Genomic DNA, 24,376 nt, shown 5'->3' with positions numbered 1-24,376 from the left:
CGGTGCGGTGGGCTGTCACGGTGTGCGGGTGCTGGGCTCCGGCGCGGGTCCGGTTACCCGAGCCGCCGCGTAAGCCATCCGCCTGCTGTCGGAAAGAGTTTCCCTCAGCCGAGGCTCGTGCTGGGAAGCAGTGCTTTGCTGTGTGACGGTGTTAAGAAGAATAATTGTACAGAGTGAAAAAAACCGCGCTGAAGTGTGTTTGTATGTTGGTTTTAAGGACTTTGGAATTGTGTTTCTTTGTGGCTTTCAAAAACTTACTTACTAGGAATATATAAAATCTGTAATTTAACTTGTCGTTTGAATGTAGTTGCTTTGTCAGCAGCTCCTTCACAGGTGATGCTGGTGCAGGGGCTGCCCTGTGAGGGGCTGGGTGGTGGGGATGTGGCGTTTGCAGGGATGGCAGAGTACCTCTTCCTCTGTGAGAGTCAAAACAACAGTCCCGTAGTCACAGGGCACTCGGGTTTGTGTCTCTTAAGAAATTTAGTCCTTTGAAGACCTGTGGTCATGTATCTGTTTCTGCCATCTCCAAGGCAGGACGAATATATGCTTAGGGTGTGCCTTACAAGTGTTTGCTTGGTCTGTTGTTTGAAAGGTCCAGTATAAATAGTTGCAGCACAGCTCTCGGGAGCACTCTGTTTCTGTATTTCACTTGAGAACTGCTGTACTGAGTCGATCTGAGGTACAAACTGTCTCCACCTGTAGCTAGTCCAGGTGCTCTCAGGAGAGTGTAGGGAGAGGAGAATACTCTTTTCCTTGGAATCCTCCTCAAGGAGCTTCGGTAGTCCTGTCCCACCTGAATTTGCCCAATTCCTTTTTGAGGCCACTTTGAGCTCCCATAGCGTCCTGTGACAGTGAGTTCCACAGTTCGTGTGTGATGGTTTACTTCATTGCCTCTGCTTTTCTGCATCTTCAGCTGAATGGTCCTTGGGCCTCATGTTGGGAGAATAAATTCTCTTGCCCCTTCATGCACCATTATTAATATTATTATTACTTTTTCTACTGAGTCCTAGCAGCCTGTGTGTCTACTCAAGACTGCTGAGCAAAGAGTGACTATACGAAGGGTACTGTTATGACTCCATGACTCTTCTTGATTAGTTATAGCTAGTTTAGAACCCATTGTTACATAGACATGGCCAGTTGTTTTAGCCAGAAATTCTGCATTTTGAGCTGGGTTTTATTCTCCAGTCACTCTGTAGGTAGGTATATTATGCAAATAATTGCAACTGCCTTTAGATTTGACCATTCTGATTTGGTATTTAAGCATAGATATTGACCGTGAGGTACTGAACTGCGTCTTCCTTCTTCTCAAACTTCTTTCAATTTTTCAGATCGATTCTGAATGCTGGTTTCATTCAAATTTTGTACTCTTATAGCTCCTCCCAATTTGATGTTGTCCAACACTTTGCCGTCATGCCTTTAAAAACATTATGTATTTTCCATAATCAAAAACACTAATTAAAAATGTACTGGATTCAAGGTAGACTTTTATAAAGAATACATGGCCATTAAGGAAAAATTATTACAAGATTTTTAAGTATGGACTTCTTTTATATCACTTGAAATACTTTTGCAAGGTCATTATTGTGTCTAATGCATCAAAATAAGCTGAAAGGGGGCTGGGGAATGGCACCGTCTTATTAAACAAATGCTTGTACTTTGCTTTTTTCAGTGCATTAATATAAATACTAAGAGAGCTAAGATGCTTTCATAGGGTAGTAATGCGAATTATGAGAAAAATAAGTAATCTCCCTTTTTGAGATTGTACAAATTACAGCGGGAACTGAACATGTTCTTCTGTGCTTCCAGACGGATTTCATATAAGATGCTGAATACTTAGGGATGACAAAAAGCTGTGATGATAGCAAATGTTGCCTCATCCCCATCATTTGCCTTAGAATTGTTTTACACCGTATTTAAAGATACCTTCACTTCAGGGAAAGGGTAGCGTGTGAAATGGAGGAAAAGGCGACACATTGTAGTTTGGGGTTCCTCTTCTGTTCAGATAATGCTGGCAAAGATACAAGAAAGAACAAAAAGCAGAACTTCTTCATCTGGGTGTAGAAAAAGGTGCAGCTGTTTTATTCTAGAGGAAAAATGTTTTCAAGTCCTTTCAGAGTAATAAGCAATTGATAGGGGAACATTATCTGTGTAAAAAAATCTTGGTATTTTTAATACTTTATTTCATGTCTCAAGTGTGCGAGTTTTATAAACAAATTCTTTTGGCTAATACAAATGTAATTTATATTTGAGGGATGGTGGTTCAGAAGTACAGCGGAATCATCAAAATAGTAAGGTGTTTTACATAATGGAAAACCATTTAAACTGGGCCCTGTCCCCTGAAGGCACACAGGAGCGGGTCTTTGCAGTATGTGGGGGGTCAGCACAGCTGCAGCCCCCAGGAAGCCACGGGACAAACCAAAGACTGACCACCCAGGGCTCTCTGGGTTGGGCTTCATCTGCGGCTGTGCTGGGCAGCCGGGAACACCACCAAAGGGAAACGCAGGCTTTACCTGTCAGCATGACCCACGCGAAGACAAAACACAAGTGAAATATTTGTGTGTGTGATGCCAAAACATGCCCCGAACTCCTGTGCAGCGCCGGTTTCTTACAGGAAGCTTCTCCTGGACGTGGCTGTTCAGGGTTGGGGTGGAAGCAGCAAGTGCCAAACGTCAAAGGAGCTTTGGGCTGGGTAGAGAAAGGGCGGCAGAGCTGCAAGGCACTGGAATACCAGCAGAGATAAATACTCCCATTCAGCAAATGCATCTAAAGTTAACGTAGGGTTTGGATGGAGAAGAGTAGTTTTCTGAAGGACAACGTTGCATTGTGGTTTAGGAGGTCATTTTACCAAAGACAGTGCAGAGTAGCTTCATTCAGGCTTTTTTTCCCAAGGAGGCAGATGGAAAAAAGCAATTTACTATATAATGCCTTACATTAGCTAGGGCATACCTTGACTTTATAGGGCATCTCTTGTTAAGTTTTTACGATCTAACTAGAAATCAGCAGAAACCAGAAATCAAATGACAATTTTAATAGACTTTAGAACAGAGTGTACGAGTATAAAACACTGGTTTTGTATTTCAAAAGTTGCAGGAAGATAGCCAGTCATTTTAAACAGTCTTCTACAAAACATATGCCAGTAGATTACATAAAAGACACTATATACAATATAAAAGAGCAGAAAACAATCCTCACTGTAAAAATAATTTAAAACAAAGTATTTCAATTTAAAATATCTCCTATAGCACAAACTAATACATTGTGACATGCAAGTGAAAACTAAACATATTGCATTCTTTAGTGTAGCCAAATAAGACCTGTATTAAATTTGGACAATGAGACAACACGCCAACATTTTCTGATGAATACAGGAGGCTGTTCTTAAATATTTATTAACTGATGTATCTTATGTTCAAAGAACAGCTACTATACATCTTCCAAAATGTAATAAATATTAAAGCAAAGTATATGAATAATCTACATCGTAGAGTTCATTTGGGCCAATGTTGAAAAAGTGGTTTATAGAAAAATGCTGTTCCACTTACTACTGCACTGTGCAATTTTACAAAATAGTTCTAAAGGCTTGGAAACAATCCGCACTTGAACATTTGCAACATCCAGTTTTAAGGCAGCCTAGCACTTGAATATGCAATGTAATAATTTGAGTAGCTGCTTTTCTTTTAATATGCAAGGTGGAGCTAGCAGGTGGAAAATTATTTTCCCAACCTGAGACATGACCTCAAAACAGCCAGGTTAGGCTATTACGCTGTGTTTTATCCACTCAGCAGCCTAAGCAGAGGCTCTCGGTATTTGAGTTAGTTCCTCCTGGTTTTGTTGCATCAGTAAGTAAAAATGAAGAGCTTATTTTTTTTGCGCCTTCTCACATACTGGTAGAAACGCTGTTCTGAACTCAGCCTAGCTTCCACATTAGAGCCTTGGCAATTTATCAAATGCTATTTTTAATGCAAGCTGCGCTATATTTTACTTTTTGTACACAACGTGAAAAACTTCTACTGTGGGGATCCATTTTGTTTAAAATGCCAGTATTACAATTGCTAAGGAGCCAATGTCAACATTGCTTCATGTCCACAGGAAGTATTAAACTCAGTAACCTAAGCATTTTCACAGCACTTCTTGATCAGTCTAAAAAACATAGGATTTCTCAAGTGCTCGCTGTCTTGTTTCCATTTAACTATCTACTCACATTTAAGTATGTCTCAAACATACAAAGTAACTGTCAAAGCAAAAAATTAGCTGCCACAGTAGGTCTTAGAAAATGCCAGTGTTTAATGACAGACTAGGTGAGAATGAAAGGTTTAGCAGAAGCGTAAGAAGGCTTTAAATAAACCAAACTGTTACAAAGCAAGAGGTGTGAAAATACCATTCTTTGGTCTAAATTAGCTGTTCCCTTTATATTAGTTTAACATTCCAATGGCTTTTTCAAAACTGTTTAAAAATAATACAAGCTGAAATTCATTAAGCAAAAATATGTATTATATACATGGATGCCTGATCAGACAGATGAACTTAAAAGTGAACATAGTGACAATTGTTTAGATATTCCTAGTACCTTAAAAAAAAAAGATGAGTTAGTGTTGAGTGCGCAGTAATAGAATTTTATTGAAAAAGGTAAAAAACTAAGCATGAAAATCTGTTTTAGTTGTTTATAAACACTACATCCTTATGGTTTTGTTGCTCTAAATTCAGACGTAAACATTCATTCTGACATGCCAAAGCTCCTAATGCTGGTGGAAAGTTCCTGTAACCAGTCAGTGATCACTTTACAACTTGTTGCTTGGATGATCAGTCCCTGCAGCTTCATTTGTATACGCTGATTCATCAGCTGCCGATTCTTCTTGTTCAACTCCATCGTCCCCAAATCCAGGTTCCTCTTCCCTTTCAGGAGCGTCCTCATCCTCTATGCCATTGTAGAACTCTTCGATCTCACTCTCATCCTCCACATCTATGCTCTGACTACGACATGAACCACTTTCACTACTACTCCCACAAGAGCTAGAAGATACGATATCGTCTTCAGAATCCGAGTACACCTCAGCACCATGGAAAATATAGCGATTTGGTGGTAAAAATAGATACTGAGTACCTGAAACAGAATTTTAAAAGTCAAGAAAAGACTAAAATAAATTATTCATACAAGGTCTTGCAGACTTCTGATTAGAAGGTATACCTACCTGCATATAGGTATTTTCAACAGTAAAACTTAACTGACAAATCAGATTACATTAGAAACACATTTATTTCAAAGTATGTGCATTTATTATGAAACACATAACAAATGCTTCACTGGGAAGCTCAGCATTCCTTCTCCCCCCTCCCATTGACACAAAAGAGCATTTAAACTTTACGGTTTAGCAGCTTTTTTTCATTGGTACACGTATTCGCAGCTAGGTTCCATTATTTGTAACACAACTGGAACCCACTGCACAGAGTATTTGACAAAGTTTAAAAACAGCCTTTGCTTTGGAAAGTTGCAATTCAATACCTGGTTCTTCATCCACACTGACTTTCTAGTGGGATAACTCCTTATGTCAGTTAAGCGACTGCACACTGGAAGGCTTCCTTGGAAAGTCTAAAGTTTCCTTCAAAATGTGCCTGGCTCCAGCTGTGAGATTTGCTTTTCAACTCCTGTCATGACTTCATCTTTCAGTTCTACTGCCATACCAAATTATGACCTAGTGTGACCAGCTTCTTAACACCTGAGATCAAACTAATTCTTCTGAAAATGCATTTTAAAATGCTAGAATCTGATTTATTTTTTGATACTTGCCTTCAGGCTCCTAAACTTTGATCTTTTTAGGGAGTATGTAATCGCTGATTATAAAACCTATTATGAATTACAAAAAAAAATTCCCATCGGCTTCTCCAAAAGAAATAAAGGATACAATGATGACTTACGTAGACACGTGTCTGAACACAAATAACCACCAAAACCCACTGATTCCCTCAAGGGTAACTTATTTATTGCTTTAAAGTAAGTCTAGAATAAACATCTCAGCCAAAAAATACAAAATACTGAAATAAGTTAACACTTACCATCCAACCTTTTGCTAATCTGTTCTTTTGCAGATCTGTTTACCCAGCACTTCTTCAATATTTCATTTTTTTCTTTATTTTCTCCGTTGTTAGATCCATTTTCCTTCATTGTTTCAGAGTTCATTAATTCACTAGCAGGACTTTCAGGGTTTTCTGACGATGTCTGTATGTCCTGAAGCTTTTCCTCTGTGCAGGTCCCTTTAGTTTCTGAGGCAGGATCACAGTTTTCTACCTTACATTCAGCTGGGTGTTCTGAAGACACCACCGAAGCATCTGGAGGAGTCATCCTTTCTGGTGAACTAGAGCCTTCCGAAATGTTTAAAGGGGTCGGCGGTAGCTCGGCTGAGTGTATTTCAAGCTCCTTGTGCGTTCGTGGAGGCTTTTCTGTTATTTCTGAAAGTTTTACTGAGTTGTAGCAAAGTTTTGTATATTCGCTACCTAGCCTTTGACATAATTCATTAATAATAACATCACAGTCTCCAAGAAGCTCCACATCAAAGTGTAGATGAGGCAAAGGTTCCCTATTAATTAAGATCTGAGGCACTTCATGGGGGATGGAACCTATATATAGAGAAGAGAATTTAAAGGTAGTCACTTCAGTTTCACTTTCAGCAGAGATCTACTTAGAAAGTTTGATTCCTCAGACTTCTCTTTATACATTCACTTGCAAGAAGACCAAAACAGACAGATCAGGAAGAAGACAAGCAAATCACAAATTTAACAATAGCAGTTTGAGGTGCTATGCCTACTGTAGCCTATCTAGATTTTTCTTCCCCATTTTTTCCAGTAATACGTGTTCCTCTACTCCATCACCGAGAAACACATGCACAGAAATACTGACAACGGCAATGTTTGGTCAAGTATTAAAAAGATTATTAAAATCAGTACTATAATCTCTCAGAAGAACTGTGTTGATTTTGGGCATTCATTTAATGTCGTTAAGTGCGCATAAAGAATATACTGCTGGTAAATGACATCCCATTAATTAGGTCAAAATATTTCCAGGTACAATCTACACTGTACAGGTTGCTCAACCCATTTCTGACATTTAGGCTTCCAAAACCCACCAGTTTGGCAACCTAGCATAATCAACTCATGAAATCCAGTTCTAGGACACAAAAAGAGCAATGGTTTGTGTAGTGGATCCTAACTTTCCAGTCCTTATGCATTTCCCATCAGCCTAAACACGAGGCTCTGCCTCTTGTACAGCGAAGAGGATGTTACTACAAAGGCCGTGGGTGCGGTACTGTTCCCAGTTCACAGCAGATGCTAAGCCCATGTCCTCCTCAGGCTTACACGTGAAGCACCAGTAAGTCTTGCACTCAGTAGGCAAATAAATCACCTGTCATGGCATTTTCTCAACCTTCCTGAAGGGCATTTTCCCATAACGTCTATTAGCAGAGATGGTTTTCCATGTCACTTTTAAAAGCTAAGGATCCAACGGTGACACACTATGTAATGCCTGCTGTGTATCATTTAATATTAAGTACTGACTTTAAAATAAGCTACAACTCAGACACCTGATGTACTTGATCTGATTTTTTTGATGCTACATTTATCTTTTTAAAGATGATTCCTTTCTAAATCTTTCAAGTAATTCTGAAAGCATATTGCAAGCAGGGAGAGAAATGAATTGAATCTCAGAACAAAGTCAAGTTTTAGGAGAGTAGTTTTGCAGATTATCATTTCACTACCTTGAAGATCTGCCTGGAGTGTAGAAAAAGCACTTGGAATTTGTTACTTTCTCTATTTTGCATTTCAGCTTTACATAGGCAGTTTTCATCTTAGAAAACTAGATGCTTAATCTAGTTTCTTCACTGAATCAAGCCAAAAGCATTTCTTAGAGCTCTTAACTGAGAATTTCACTTTTGACCCAAATTTTTGGAAGAAAATATTACCAGAGATAGTCACTTACTTGGAATCAATGCGACTGGTCTTACTTTCAGTGAAGACCCAATGACAATAAGGAGATCAACTTCATTTTTGTCATACTTCATGGCACGATGGAACTGCTCAGGTAAGTTCTCTCCAAAGAACACTATGTCTGGCTTCATGATAGCGAGTGGCTCATCAGGTGGACATCTGGGACATCTAGGTACAACCTGCATTAGAACAGCTTCTATTACTACAATTCAAGGTTGTGCCCTTGAAAACCTCAGATTTTAGCAATTCACAGTGACTTTTTTGGCAAAAGACAAGGAAGTTTCAGTGATACTTCCTCATCCTCATTTCATTTTTCTGTGGATGTACAAAGTACATTTCTTACTCTAGTCTGCAGCAATTGCACACAGAAATAAAACTGCAGCAGGTTTTTTCAGGAATAAAGAGGGAGTCCTCTTAAGGCAAAAGGGAGAACACCACAGTTCTTAGCTGACAACTAAGCCAAAGTCCAGAAGCCATGCTCAGCCCCAGTAAGTAATTACCTCCTATTTGATAGGAATATATTTTTCTTGGTTTAATCAGAGCAAAAACTTAGATTTCACTGTTTGTTTCCATTATAGGATCTGATATAAACTCCTTCCTAATCAAAGAATATATTGTAGAGCTTTATTTCTCTACTTTCTCCTCTCCTCCAAAGGGGTATGTGTGTTACACACGTAAAGCAACATGGCACTGTAGCAGGTGGCTAGCAAAAAGCATACAGGACAAGAACACACGAAAGAACTCTTGTTTGGTCTCCCTTTTAAATTTTTCCAATTCCTCCAAAAACAGAGCAGAATCCTTTTCACTAAAAAAAGTGGACAAGAGTTACATTTGTGGAGAAGCAGGTTCCCTTTCTTCCTGAAACCAGAGGATTTTCTGATCTTTCAACTCTTTCCTGTCTTAAGGCTTCCTCAGAGAGAAGAAAAACAAGAAGATAAGCAATGGAGTATGTACAGACAATACTTCAATTACTACTGAGCAATGTTTCTTTCAAATAGTTCAAGTCTTCTCAGCTGTAGTATTAAAATACGATACCCCAGAAGAAATCTAAGGAGCTAAATGTAGCTGCAATCCTGTAGCAGTCATCACAAGCAAATTAGTGCTACATAAAGATGTAAAGAGATGTATGTTGCCTATTGTAATAGGAAAATATATGAAAACTGACATTTAAATGCATAACAACTCCCTCTTGTACACAGAATATATGCAGAAAAAAAATACAGAACTTACTTAGAAAGTATAAATCAAAGAACTAGTTTATGGATGTCTGCAGTAGGACAAAAGACAATGCTTTCCATATGAGAAAACATCACAAGTAAAAGGCCTTCCTCTAGTGTCAAAGGACCTTTCCCAAAAATTTAAGTCTTCGAACAAAGAATCCAATCCTTCTTTAAAGAAAACCGTGTAGGAGGGATGCGTAAGAAGTACTATGGCACAAGAATTAGGAATTGGTATGGAGGAAACCTTCACCACATACCCAAGCTAAAGAGTGTCTAGTAACCCCATGCTAAAGGGAGACCAACTAGAGAATTCCCCAGAAAGGAGCAGATGGGTAGAGTGGATCTTGAACTTTTTCCTCGGATCTCTACATATTAGAAAGAGAGCTCATAACACACAAACCGCTTAAACTTTTCTGAAGCTTTTTACCCTGCTGTCTCTTCTGTTGATGTTAGTGATGCCTTTGCACTTTCAGTTGGAAGCTTAAGGAGGGAAAATAATTTGCTCTGTATTAGGAGGAGGATGAAATGAAGACCTCTAACTTTTGATTTAAAGAGACCAAGTAATATTAACTCTGTTTCCATCATTTCTCACAGAAGTCCAATGACTTGTGACTTAATGGATCTCTGTAGGGCAACTGAGGTCCCTATCCAAAATCTGAGTCACTGTAATGGGCCCATAAATGCGTTTCAACACTACACTACTCACCAGCTTCTCTGCTAATCCTCAGAAAGGTCGTCAGTAAGGGGGAAGATCTATTCCAAGAGCTGAAATTAATACCAAGAAGTTAAAGCTAGATAATTGGCCACTCAGTTGCCTATTCTTTCCCTCCAGAAGTAGCACTCCCGCAAAACCCCACCACCTCTGCTGATGTATTTCTCTAATGAAAGAGAAATGGAATTTCTCATTGACTAGTGATGTTATCCATATATCAAAAACAAGATTAGTAACCATTATGTTGGTTTAAGAATATCCAAGAACTGGTGCGTGTTTTCCATTTCTTGGGCCTTTTCTTCCTAAATCTGAGACACTTTCACTATTTGTTGAAGCTGCCTAAATAGTCAAAAGTAACGTAAAAGTGGTATTTTTGGAAGTGACTGAAAATTGTTTTACTCAGAAGTTCTACCTGTGTGATTTATAACTGCTGCTGCTTCTCATTCAGAAGGACAGTTGTGTGCAGCAACCTAGAGAAAGAATCATGCTACAGGGAACTAGCACTTTATCTTGCAAAAGAATGAAGAGCAGCAACAAGAAACTAGTAGTTTTCTGAACAGATGATCTCAAACAATTCTCAGTCTATAATATGTTGAAAGAAATTCCTGGCAGAAAGATGCTGAAGCACTTACGACCATCAGAGGATGGACCAGAGCAAAGGAAAGGCAGTATTTTTAGGGAAAACTAAGGACCTGGGGCCACGTATAACTGAACTTTCAAGTAGTGGAGGACAGCAGAGACTAGAAACTGGACTATCTTTTGGGACCCAGGTGCCAAAACCATTTTTGTGAAGGGGGACTTGTTAGAGGACAAAGCTCTTGAAATGGACAGTATTTTGTTTCATAAGTACAGAAAACGTTTCTTTTCATATCTAAGGAACCAAATTCTATATTCTAGAGAGGCAACAGAAAAAGAAACTGAATAGCACTGGTTTGGGAAATGCAGGCTATGGAATAAAGACAATGATGGCAAATAGAACAATTTTTTTTTTCGGGCATAAAGGAGGAAGGGTATGTTTTCTTTCAATAGCGCTATTTCTTGTTGTGTGAAATTGTATTTGGCAATAACCGTACTTATTTTGCATTAAGAAAATAATTCAGTATTACAGCTAGGGCCTGCCCTGGAAAGATATATCTGGCAACAGTACTGTAAGATTAGAGCTGAAATATTGAGTGTAAAAAGCTCCTTCAGTCTCATCTCAGGAGTAAGACCCCTCTTTGTTCTCATTATGCAGAAGTATTGCTACAGGCTTCTTTCCCTCCACTTCCCTACCCTTCCATTACTGACCACCAGCAGGGATGGGCCATCATGGTAGAAGTTTGGTTCAGTGTATAAACGTACAATGATTAAAGTGGTGTTAGGAAAAGGAGTCCTGACCACTAACAATCAAACGAGAAAATTACAGAATGCTTAGGAATGATTGTTTAGAATGAAAAAAAACTAAACTCCAACCAGCTGGCTTTGAAGGTAAAGGAGCAGCAAACATCTGTAAGATAAAAAGTTCTCAAAAATAATATTCTTAATAGCAAAGTAAACCAGATTTCACATTCAATATTTCAGTGTTACAAAGCTTTAGGCTTATGAAGTTCACACTTCTTAAAGCTTTAACTCAAACATCTCTTCTGAAAGGCTTTCATCGAGTTTCATTTCAAATGTAATACTTGAAAGATTTACATCCCTTCCATGTTTCTCATCTGAAGTTGCAACTGTGGACTCTAAGCATTTATCAAAAACACATGACCCTGCAGAAAAAGAGTCCCCTTCCATTTGTATAAACAAGATCTTTTTGATCAGAGAATCATCATCTCTGTTCCTTCAAAAGTAGGGGAAGAAGAGCAAAGAGGGTCTCGCCAAGCCAAAGGTTCATCTGCTCTGCTCTGACAGAGCAGAACTAACTCCTGCCTTGGCCTGGGGCACTTCACACCCAGGTGTGGGGAGTTGGGAATATGGAATAGTTCAGAAGTGCTAGAAAGCACGTCAGACATCTCATTTGATCGTCTTCCTTGCTCAGAGGCTGCTCTGTAGTTAGCAATTTCTCTGTGCATCATCTACTGTTTAAACATATTTTTAACATAGGTAAATGCTCAAAGAGCAACCGATGTTATAAACAGCTAAGAATACTTTCTCAGTGTGACTGGGAGTTCAGATTAACTTAAACCAGGTATAAATCCAACTTTCTACTTACCATTTTAACCTCTACTTTTCTTGGAGATGCCATTAAAAATGGACTCTTACGGTTTTGTTCTGCTTTTTCCCATTACCTAATTTTTGCAGTATAGTATTTGAGTATACTTTTTAAATACTAGAGGAAATGCTAAAATACAGATAGGCACTTTTATGAAATACATGCAAAGATGTAGCCTTTTAAAAGCAGATCTTTTAAGCAATTCAAGGGTGGTGGTTTGGGGTTTTTTTGAGAGTTATTTATTAGAAAGCTGCACTGAGTTAAAGTAAATTTTTACCTGATTGAAAATATCTCCGCGAACAACTTCACAATCAACTTTATATTTACAGATCAGGCAGGAAGCTGTTGCAAAGGAACCTGAGAGGAAAAAACCGTATGGTAGAAATAAGGATTTTCAGTCATTCAGATTTGGTCTTTTTGCCCAAGCTGTTTTGACCCAAAGGCTGTTATGTTGCAGTGCTATAAAAATCAGTCATTAAAAAGTAATTTAAATTAAGATAAGATACTTGTAGTACTAAAAGCAGTTCTTCTAGATGTTAGTCAGCAGAAGTCTTGTTTTAGGAGTAGGATATACCACATGCATGTCAACGAAAATTATATTGTGTCCTCTCATTCCCCCAACCTGTGCAAGCATACACAAGGCGGGGAGAACAGAACCTTCTCTTTTCCTCTTCACACAATTAACAGTAGTACCGACAGCTCTGCAAACAACAGCAGCAGGACATGAACCCCCATGAACTCAAAAACTGTAGTTATCAAAGGGCAAAATAACTAAGAGAATGCATTAGTAAAGACTTCACTATAGGCAACTAAATAGCAGTACTGTTCCTTTCAGCAGAAGTGAGAAGTTACAGCTATACTATTCCAATTGAAATACTGCTCTGAACCTGGTATCCAGCTTAGCTGCCATGTTTATTATTTGGCAAGAGCATGTTAAGTTGGTTGCTCCATCCAGGCACTTGGTAGCTCTAACTGGCCTGTTTCTGAAGCAGCTGAAGGTGATGCCTGAGCATCTGGTAGAGCATTTGTGTCTCTATCTGTCTAAAGGGAAAGCTTATCAGGTGGCTAAGACACACATGAAAATACACAATGTGAAGTCATTGTGGCAAACTAGAGTGGCGTTTTGGTGCGCACATGGCCGGGAGAATTAGGCCTACGAGACCTTTTATCTACAGAAGGAATAATGCTGGAAGTTGACAGAATGCTGAAGAATGAAGTGAAAAATTGACAGATTTTTTCCTAACCATGAAACAAGGCTTAAAAAAATAATAATAATTTGGAGATCTTTTTGACCCTGCACTGGAATGTGGCAGTTCTACAGTAAAAGTCTGGAGCGCTCTAATCTCTGACGGTGATAGAAGGGCAGTAAGAAAGCCCTGTGACTGAGTAATGTACCGGGGGTACAAAAGTCCCTCTTCAAAAGGAAGCTTTTAGAAAGGTAACCATTAAGATGTTGAAAGTTTTGCAGAAGCTAGGAACAGCTAAAAACCTCTGGTACCAAAACTTTATCTGGAGTATTATTTTAAGCCACTCAAACCGAAGATATTTTCTGCTCATAACCTACACACAGCAGCCAACCAACACTTACGCTGCTAAATGAAGGGATTCTGGGACTAAGTACAATATCAAAATATGCTTTGGGGATATTTTATCTGGGTAAAACAGAGTGAAAGCACAGAAGAACTTGGAGCAGATCATTTATGAACAACTGGCGGTTCAGGTCTGCTAATCACTGCTGGCATGGAAAGTGCACAGCTTCTGAAATGCTTGCTCAGCATTGCAACTCCCAGAACTTGAGGGATTCCAAAGACTACAGGAAGTACGACAGTTATATATTGCTCATTATAATTCGTTTATAGTAATAATTTAATCCTTTAGACAGTGCGTTAGGGACACGTCTGTCAGGCTAGCAGACCTAACCCTGTCTGAGGCACCTGTTGCTACCTACTTGCAACTCTATTATGTGAGCTATTTTTCACCGTCAAAAGGACTTGATCAAGAAGGTATGCTGCCCCATACATGAGTCGTGCAGCCAGCAGGCCACTGCCTCTGATCACTCAGCTACAGCAATGGCAAGGAATATGATCTAATTCCAGGCATGTTGGTTGAATGCAAAAGCCATTTTAAATTCAGAAAACGCATCCAAGATACAGTAGTTTTCATAGTAGCAACTTTACTGTAGGTCTGCAGTGTGAAATGGGTTCAGAGGTTCATATATGAACGCCCCAAATCATTACAAGGTTCCTTGTCATTTGGCACACTTATGATTAACTTGCCATTGCCACAGCTAGACAAAAAAGATAGAATAAATATAGCACTATGAATCTTTACATAACAGTTTCAGGGTTTTTTTTGCCACTACCACCGTCAACTAGCATTTGTTAAAGAGCAGCATAACTGTATGTCAGATAAAGCTTGATATGCTCAAAACAACCTTTGCTAATTTCCAAAGGCCTCAAAATCTCAAAGTCCATAGCATGTTTTTAAAGAATCTCTTTAATTTAAAATCAACTTACACAGAACATACACAAAAGATGGTTTGAAATCTAATTACTGTAGTGAGCAACTGAAGAAATGGGAAGCTTCAGTGTGGCAGTGATGTGCAAAAACACAACCATGTAAGAAGTTCAAGATAAATACCTCCTTCGGAATGACAACCAAAAGAAAAAGCATGACACACTGAGCACAGATGGAAACTAGCACTAGATTTGGGTTATTTGACAGGTAGGATTCTACTGTGTGCTCTTTGGTCACCACAACAGAGCACCATGTTTGCTCTGTCTGAAAAAAGAAAATTGACGCATCTGGCACTGAGCTAAGCTTTGTAGATAAGGAAACCAAGTGAGTTTGGTCCCTGGAAAAGGTGGAATTAGATAGACGGGTCTTACAAACATGCCAACACTACTTTCAAACAACTTATTTGCCAGAAGTCTACTAAATGATCCAAATGTGCACTTTAAGAACTAATTTTCTGCATCCTTTCCTTAAAAATGAATCCTTGGACTTTTAGCTTAACATTTGCAAGCCCTTGGAAATGGAAAGCATATCAAGCAACTAATTAAGAAATTCCACTTAATTTGGTATTGTAATTACAGAATGCGTATGACACTGAAGGTGTAACAAGATAATCTTCAGTTCAACTGAACTGAACTCGTGATTAATCCACAATATTTTATACATGAGGTAAAGTCACTGAAGCGTCAGGATATTTTAAGATTTCAATGGAATATAACCTAAATAAAGAATCAGGTAACAGCCAAACTCCATTTCATTGATAGACAGTGAGAGGGACCTATGAAAAGACTGATTTCCACACTATGTTCTCATGCACGAATATAAAGAAGCACCAAATACATTTTAAAAGTTAAGATCTAAGCTTGTGTGAACAGGGCATGGATCTTCACTGATACACAAAGACCACCGTTTATCAAGCATAATTTCTGAAAGAAGTATTTCCGCTTGAAACATCCTTCACTGATACACAAAGACCACCGTTTATTAAGCATAATTTCTGAAAGAAGTATTTCTGCTTGAAACATTACTGATTTAAATACTTAAACTACCTAAAAAAAAATTCAACATTTTAAAAGCAGAGTATTTGTTGCCAAGAGATACCAATTCAAGAAAAAAAATGTAATTCCAGTAGCGATTACCTTGTCACATGCACCAGTAAAAATAATTCTTACACATAAAATAAGAAAAGTGAAACTAAAACCACTAACCATGACACTGTATTATCCTCTGGATTCCTGCAACCTGTTCCAATGTGTCTATGTTCTGAGTATAGTTGCGAAGTAGTTTTCCTTCTTTATCCATCAAAGCTATGAACTTGTGACAGAGAGATGGCTGGAATTGTCCTGGATAGATTTCCTAGGGAATTCAGAAGTACATGAGAAAGTGTAAAGGGATACACAATGTCTTTATTCCAACTGCAGGAATTCACACAGAGCTAAATATTATCAATAATGGTTATGTCAGCCGTCAGTGTTGTCACTCCCTTTGAATTTTGCCATTTCTCTCAGATCCAACTCTTCTTTCAACAGCAAGCTTCTGATCACGTCAGGATCCATGCAAGTTGGTATTTTGTTCTTCACACAGCATAAAAGCAAGGTTTAGATCTTTTTTGGTTTCAAGAATTATGAAATAGAAAAGCTTTTTTTCCTTTGTGTCAAGTAACCTCAATATTTGTTATTAGAAACATACATGGTTTAACTGCAGTCCAATGAAAATTTCATGAGGAACTTGGATTCTGGTCTTTTGGTTTGGGATAAGCAGTTTTTATTCCTCAGCATTACCAGCAGCCATTCCTAGAAAATGGAAGCCCAGAAAGCAGAATGGCATTGGATATGAAGGGGAAGACAGGTGATACTCGGACCAGCTTTGCCAATTTGGCCAGTTACAGTAGTCATCAAGTTAAAACCCTATGGCTTAGCAGAGCAATTCCACCGTGCCTGATAGATGCTTAGCCCTTCCATTAGATCAATGTAGAGGAGGCAGGTATATCTGAAGAGCATATGGGAAAAAATGCAGGCATTTTTGTAGAATGATTTGATGTTTGCTCACAGTGAACAAGAAGCCTGCCAAAAGGAAAAATTAAATTGGGCACCCAGTTGAAAGCTTCACACTAGGAACCTCTGTCTAGAGTTGACCACCCCGGGTGGTACCTCTGGTTGCTGTGCAACGAGGACATCAGCACCACCACCACTCTGTTGCTCAGGAGCACTTATTTAGGGGAAGAACTTGAATTTCAGACTCTGCTCTCCACTGACTCTCTCTCCACTGAACAGCAACTGGGCTGGAGTCTTACCTGGGAAAGTGAGGCTTTTTTACACAAAAAGCACAAGAGTCACTGCCAAAAGAAAGTTAGCAAGAAGGAGGCTGCTGCCTACCTTTACCAGTAGATACTTAACGCTGAACCAAAAGTTCTAGCACAACAGGGAACTGTTAAATTAATCTTTGTGACAGCTCTGCCTTCAGCTACCATATAGCCTAACTATTAACAAACAAAAAAGACTTTTGAAAGCATTTGTTTTTTCCAAAAATATTTCAAGTTACTCATAATTCTGAAGCTACATGGGTCTTTGGAGTTAAACTGCAGCAATGATCAATGATTGCTCATAGTGCTATTACCTAGATTATGACTAGGCTATTACACGATTATAATCAGATATTCATGTGGTCCTAACAGCTTTTCTGTGTTATTCTGAAGAAGCAAGACATGTTCTGCCACTGAGCTCTACAAATTTATTTGGCCGTTCTTTGCCCCTAGAATTAAAGGAACTGAAGATTTCATGGAGTAAGAAATCAATAGTCTAACAGAACTGATGGAGAGAAAAGGAGAAGGAGGATAAATTATTTTAGTAAAAAAGTATCAGCCAAACTGGATTTGGACTATTCTGGTAAAACCTGTGTATAGACAGGCTTCAAGTAAATTGGGTTTTTTGTTTGCTGTGGGGTTTTTTTTTGGTTGTTTGGGTTGTTTTGGTTTTTTTTAATATTAAAAAATCAAGGAACTGAGTATACTAATGAGCATCAAAATATGTTAGAATCTGGATAGGAGACTTTCAGAGAAAGCGAAGCAGCTCAAGAATGCACTGATTTTTCTTTTCCACTCTTTATAACATAACAGAGCAGTAGTATAAATTGTGAGCGAAGGGAAGAAAGAGTGAGCACAACTAGCAGTGATTGATTTCCACAAGTCCTTACTGGTCCTGTAGTATTTCTTACAATATTTTGGTTTTGATTTTTTTTGTCCCAAGGAAATTCCAGACTAAATGCAATTATTTTTTTGTTTCTACATATGTCTACAGCTTCTACAGTTCCTTCTTGTCTCGGAGATGTACTCCCTGGTTTTTAATCTGTTTCATATCACTAACATCTCTCCAAAACCTGCTGTGTTCTCCCTTTTAAGTGAACACAGTCCCTGCAAAAAGGCTTTAATTCTCTAAGATGTACAGATCCTTATGACAGATATATGAAAACCTGAAACAAGAACAAACTTCTTAGTGCATGAAACTGCTTTAGTCCTCTTTACTGTAAATACAGTGATAAAATTTGAATGTATTGTATGACATTAAAGAGCATGCCACAGCATATCAAATTCAAATGTAGCTTTCCACATTACTCATGTGCTGGCCAAAAGTTTCTCATATTCTTTCATTTTTCAGAGAAAGTAACAGCAGCTACGATTATTGAGGTTTGATCAAATAACTACAAGTTTAATTTATCCTCCCTGAAATTAGAGACACCATCTAGAATGGCTGTATATATAATGAACTTATAACAGGGACAGTAAAAATAAGCTTAAAAAAAAAGAGAGAATTTTGCTAAATATTTCTAATAAGGCTAATATGTGGTTTGCATACAATGACTGAAGTAACATTGAGGATATAAAATTGATACATTGCAAAGGCCTGCCCAAGGAGAGAGTTATTAATGCCACTGAATGAGGTCTCTCTCATTAAAGTATATTCAATATATTAACATATTTTTCTATCTTGTTTATAAAAAAAGACAAAGATACCATTTTGTTAACAGAATAGTTTTATATCTGATTTATGCATTTTAATATTGTTATCTGTCTTTACTGACCAAGATAAGAACTGTTGGAAAACCATACCTTCGCAAACTTAAAAAATGGCCTGGGATCCTTTCTGAAGTATTCTATATCAAACATTGCTTGAGGATCTGGAAGGTCTGGGAAGTCTACAGCAAGGCGTGCATAGATGCCATCTCTTGATCTAAAGTCAGGTATTCCACAAGACACAGACACCTGAAATATAATTTTGCAATCTGAAATAAGTGAAACTACATATTCACTATAAAGAGTTGCTATGATACAAACTATTCGGGAAACCACATTTCTGTATGCTCACAGTGCTCAAAGACATTAAGAACAAAACAAGTCTGGGTTCTCTGTATTTATTTTTCTTTTTCTTTTTTCTTTTTTCTTTCTTTTTTTTTTTTCCTTTTTTTTTTTCTTTTTTTGGACCAATATAACAATTCCCAAATCACAAGCACGAGAAACAGCACAGAAACAAAGTTTGACAAAAAAACCCTTTAGTACAATCTGTACAGGCAGTAATAAGACACCAGAACTTACTTTTACTACTGGTAGTTTTGTAAGAAGTGAACAAAAATTTAAAATACTGTTGCATTAAATTTGATTAGTAAGTGTTCATTTTTTTGCATGTTAACAGAATAACAGAATAGATTCTTACTTTTGATGAATAAACCCCTTTTGATAAACTAACACTGTTTATCAAAGCATTGCAGTAGTCAATAAAGACTAAACTTTATTGTCTCAGACTACCCCAAAATACTATGGGAAGAGGAGGAGAAACAGGTGTATGACAGCAACTACAGAAAGAGCAAGATTGGGTAACAGAAGTAGCAGTGCTTTTCTAACAAGCTGATGTGAATTACTCATCTTTTCTGAATGCTGTCACACTCTCTGTGTATGAACAACAGAAGCAAAAAATGATCAACTTTTGTATTATGATCTGGTACATAGGTATAAAGCTGCAAATGTACAACAGTTTAACAATGTTCTTCAGTAAAACAGTGAGTATTACCGTCACAGAGCGGCACATGTTAAAAGTAAAATTCAGTCTACTGAAATCTAATCAAACTCTCATTATAATCCTCACCCCCCCAACTCTTTTCTTTTTTTTTCTTTTCAAGTCCTATTCTTCCAGTCCTCTAGCTCCATCAGGTATTTTAAGAGATCCACTGACATTTTATTTAAAAAAATCATTACCTTTGTTTCAAATGAAAAAATTACTAGGATAGAAAATGTTCTGGAACAGGTAGATGTGATATTATTCCATAACTATTTTGCATGGAAGCAACTGTTTAAGAGTTTAAATGTTTAAGAGTATTTTCTTTTAAGAAGAGAGATCTTGTAATTTCCAACTTAAGCTCCAGTCTTGCAGTGAGCATCGTTTTAGTGGACAGCTGTGCCTCCTCTTCCCATCTAGCACAATTATTTGATTATGAACGTTGCGAGGGTCACATCACCTGCATGCTGTAAAGCACTGCATAAGTATTTAACCAACTGTCTATATATTCTTTCACTGTCATTGCAGCAATACATACCCCAGCTCCAGTCAAGACCATTATTTTCTTGCATTCTTGTAAAAGTTTCACAGCATCATCAATAGTATTAATATCTTTTCGTTTTTTTCTTTTTGGTGGTTCTGAAAGAATGTTTATAACAATTTGCCACAGTGTCATATCATCCAGTTCAGGTGGAGGGATTGTTTCTGGTAGCAGGTCTTTCAGAATTGTCCGTGGGTCTGTACCTAACATGAGGTGCTGTTGAACGAAAGTGTAGGGACCTAAGAAAATTTAAAAAATATAAATATTTAAAATTGAGTCAAGTATTTCAGATGATTATGATCATCGTCCCATTTATTAATGCCTGCTACTACAATTTTATTAATCCAATTTAATGCTTTGTTCATCAAAAACCCTGTATGTTTGGGTCTAAATTTTTTTTTTTCCTTATAGCTAGGGTTTTTACTTATTTATGATTATTTTATGAAGGATCCCATGAAGGATTTCATAGAAAATTAGTCAAGGTAGAAATCCCAGTTCATAGCAAACTTGATGGCTCTTAGAGGTGCACTTATTCAGCAACAAGATTTTCACAATGTATCTCTATTTTATGGCTTCATTTGTATATTTCCAATATTTTGTAAGGTATTTACAGTAATAGGTTGAAAAGACAACAAACATACATATACTTTCTAGTCATACTATAAAACGTCACTCTAAAGAGACAAATAGGGCCCACCAATCCATGGATTTTTGTTCTTTTAGTCGTCTAACATTAATGATTTCAGACATCACCTCCTAAAGCCATCAAATCAATCTTTCCAGCAACACTTGGGATTAGAGTGGTAGAAGAAAAATAGGTAAATCTTAAGAACCTAAACTCAGAGGACTCAAATAGCTATCACTAAGGCTAGTAACAATACATATAAAGAAAACAATTGCTACACATATTTACCCAAAAGGTACCAACAGTGATCCTGTAACGAGGGATCAGCAGAGACAACATATGGGCAGATTTTAAACGGTATATTGTGTTATCATAATGTGTTTTCTTGCTGCTATTCTTATCAATACTGGCAAAATGAATGCTGTACTATTATCACGCCTGTGTAAGACAAAAGACCTCAAGTCCCAAGCCTGCTGCACCCTGGAAGCCACTGTCCCACACAAATCACCAGTGACCTTAGGACTTATCTTGCCTCTGTGCAAGGTGAGAACTTTCTACTGAGTTCCTCACTGCCACGCTTAACTGTTGCTAATATGCAATATACATGCAGACTAATAACTCCCAAACTGATGTAACACTTAGGACAGTGAGCCCTACAGATTCGCTAAAATCATACAAGAATCATGTTCTTGTTCCTTAAAGAATTAATACTAAGTAAATAGGCTAGAAATATGCCATAAATCTGTTCAATTTAGTCAGTCTGTGAGTATGCTTTTAATGTGGACCACGGCAGGATTTCTACACAAAAAAGACATTGACAATTTTAATCAAAATACAGCAAGTTTAAAGAGGTTCATTTCTGAACACCTTAAATAACATACAGAATACAGTCAACAACTCTAAGCTGCTCAAAAGCAGAAATTGCCACTTCTTTCGCAACAGAAGAAATCATTTGAAGACTGTGAAGAATTAAGTAATTGTTCAAAGGCAAACAGCATCTAAGAACATTATATAGGCTTCTACCTATACGTGGTCTTGGGGTCCAATCACTAGAACTTGCATGTGAGGCTCTGTCATCTTCATCACTATCACAGGAGTGAAAACCATTGGCTATGATTTCATCACTAAAAAGGAAGTTATCTGCAAGACAGCACAACAATGACGGGTTACACTTGAGCCAAATGGCACAGATATATATTTAAATATATCACAAAATCTAAAATTGTATGCTTTTAAATTTGATTGCAATGAACTACAAATAGGCAGTTTCGTCACTTAGACAAATTCTACTTTTTTTGAGTTTACAGATATGCTTTCAAGCCTTCAGTAGATTTACTGCAGGATTTGCTATCTTAATACTGGGCTTCAGTGGGCTGCATGTTGAACTTGGTGAAATTTTCATTCCATAAAGTGTTAGGCATTAAGGATTTTGTATCTTAAAAAAAATCCAAATGTTTTAAAAGTACAATTAAAAATCCCCTTTTCTTACAATTCTCACTTCATTCAGCTCACTGAGAAATTGGATAAAATGAAAATGTGTCACCATTTATAGACCAATCTTTGCCTAGGTTTTAAGAGCACAGCGTTTTAAAAGAAACCCACAAATACACATTTGGATGCAACTAAGTTACAGAATTTTGTCAGGGTGTTATCTTGCAGCTGAGCTGCAATAGTGACCACATACACACTTTTACGGTATTTCAGTTATGACAGAAAATGTGCTACCTTTAACAACCTTCACTAAGTTTATCTCATCCATTTTAGCCTGCAGCTGGGTTTGGCTTAGAGTACCACATAGTTACTTCAGCTCAGCTCATGGCCTTAAGCCAGAGTAACTCAATCTAACTTCATCGTGTATCTAGATGAAGGAGGCCAAAGAAGAACGAGATACTTGCCTTACAGCGTGCATTACTAAGCTAACGTTTAAGGGGAAATCTAAATTTTAACCTGAGCAGCTTATTAGAATTTAGACTACTAAACTTTTTTTTAATTGGCTTTATTAGAAATAGCCACAGCAACTGTAGCTTAATTTGTTGAACATCTAAGACTATGAGCAAAGGAGAACAAGTTTCAGTCATGCTCTCTAAAGCAGAGAATCACTCTAATAGTTTTCAATCTCTATTTGAATAACTCCTACAGTATTTTAGCTAGGTTACTTTACTTTCCTCTTAAATAAAGAACACCACAAAACACCATCATTTTTTATTCAGAGATTGTGTTGTCCTGTTCTTTCCCTCGTTGGCATAAATACTTTATTCTGATTAGAATGGCAAGAGGTAGAGAACAGAAATTTGCTTTTTTTGTACTTGCTGTCTTGTTCTTCTGAGACCACAGGTGCTCATTGACATTACTATTTCTTATTATTAATCTACGTATTTACAGCATTTCACTTCCATCTCATTATGCATGAACTCAGTGAACATATTATGCAAAAAGCATTATGAAGAAGAAAAAAGTTGATTAGTACACATAAGTAAGCGTGAAGTGCAAGTTTTACTAAAATGACCTTTATGTCTACTGTATAAAGAATCAAAGTTTACGTTGTTAAAGACTCATCATATACAGGTCACATTGTCTTGTATTTAAGAAACACTGTGACAGATACAAGCAGGCTAAAGTAACACTTTAAATTGTAACATTCCCTGTGTATTCATTTGATTCCTCAAAGGACTCAAGGGAATGCTTGCCAGAACTAAGCAATCCACATCAAAACATGCCTGAGGATCTGAGTAACTTGAGCAAAAAGGCTTCTTATAAGGCACTGATAAGAGATCATTAGCTTTACTCTTGTGCTGTTCCAATGAAGTTTTTAACCAAGTTTTAAACCAAGGCTGTTTCAAGCTTATCATAAGGCTCTGTTCCCTTTTGGATTGCTTTTGCACAGGCAGAAATTTTCTGTAGAGTTTTACTACAGAGTTAAAGCTAAAGTACCTTTTAACTGCATTCCAGGATAAAATGTAAAGACTTTACTGGCAGAATGCAGTATCTTACACCTTTTAAGAAGTGCTTCCAAAGAACAAAAAAACCCCCACTCAAACCCCATCTGTTTCAATAATGCAATGCAAGATACTTTCATATGGATACTGTCAAACAGTATGCTTCAAAGAAACTTTTTAGAAGATTATGGTTTAGTTTTGTGCTGCAGTCACTGAAATCTTAACCAAGGCTGTAACTTGGAATCATTCAAGACTGCTGCTCCTGTGCTTTCTGTGCAAGTTTCCAAGAAACAAGAATAAAATAATTATCAGGGCAGAAATTGTGAAAAGGAAACAGGGCTTATGATTTTGCATTTTTAATAACTTGATGCCAGCAACACAGCAAAATAAATATTTTCAGAAGTGAGAGCCGAGTCCATCTCCTTCTACGAAGCCCAGCACAAGAAACAACAGGCTTTGACAAGGACTGATTAGAATTAGAATTGATTAGGTTTAGAAAAATGGACGCAGCAGCTCGCTCGAGTTTGGTTAAGGAGATGGAGGGCGCACAGCCTGTGTCGGGTGATCACCCCGCACCGAGCACCCGTTAGCCGCGGCGCTCTCCCTCCCCAGCACCGGCACAGA

General features: G+C 37.7%; 1 protein-coding gene across 1 annotated transcript; it reads right to left on the bottom strand.

Annotated features, from left to right (window-relative positions):
* Positions 1 to 4,597: 4,597 nt before the first annotated feature.
* SIRT1 (sirtuin 1) lies at positions 4,598 to 21,987 on the bottom strand (the record flags this gene model as incomplete). Its single annotated transcript, XM_009584365.1, has 8 exons — positions 4,598 to 5,101; positions 6,052 to 6,612; positions 7,967 to 8,153; positions 12,369 to 12,448; positions 15,814 to 15,961; positions 18,711 to 18,863; positions 20,189 to 20,430; positions 21,840 to 21,987. Coding segments are annotated over 8 exons (1,842 nt in total), but the record flags the coding sequence as incomplete, so codon positions are not given.
* Between the last annotated feature and the right edge of the window lie 2,389 nt (positions 21,988 to 24,376).

Source organism: Fulmarus glacialis, unplaced genomic scaffold (assembly GCF_000690835.1).
Source record: "Fulmarus glacialis isolate BGI_N327 unplaced genomic scaffold, ASM69083v1 scaffold38458, whole genome shotgun sequence".
Classification (NCBI taxonomy): Eukaryota; Metazoa; Chordata; class Aves; order Procellariiformes; family Procellariidae; genus Fulmarus; species Fulmarus glacialis.
This window is presented reverse-complemented; position numbering and strand designations above follow the sequence as displayed.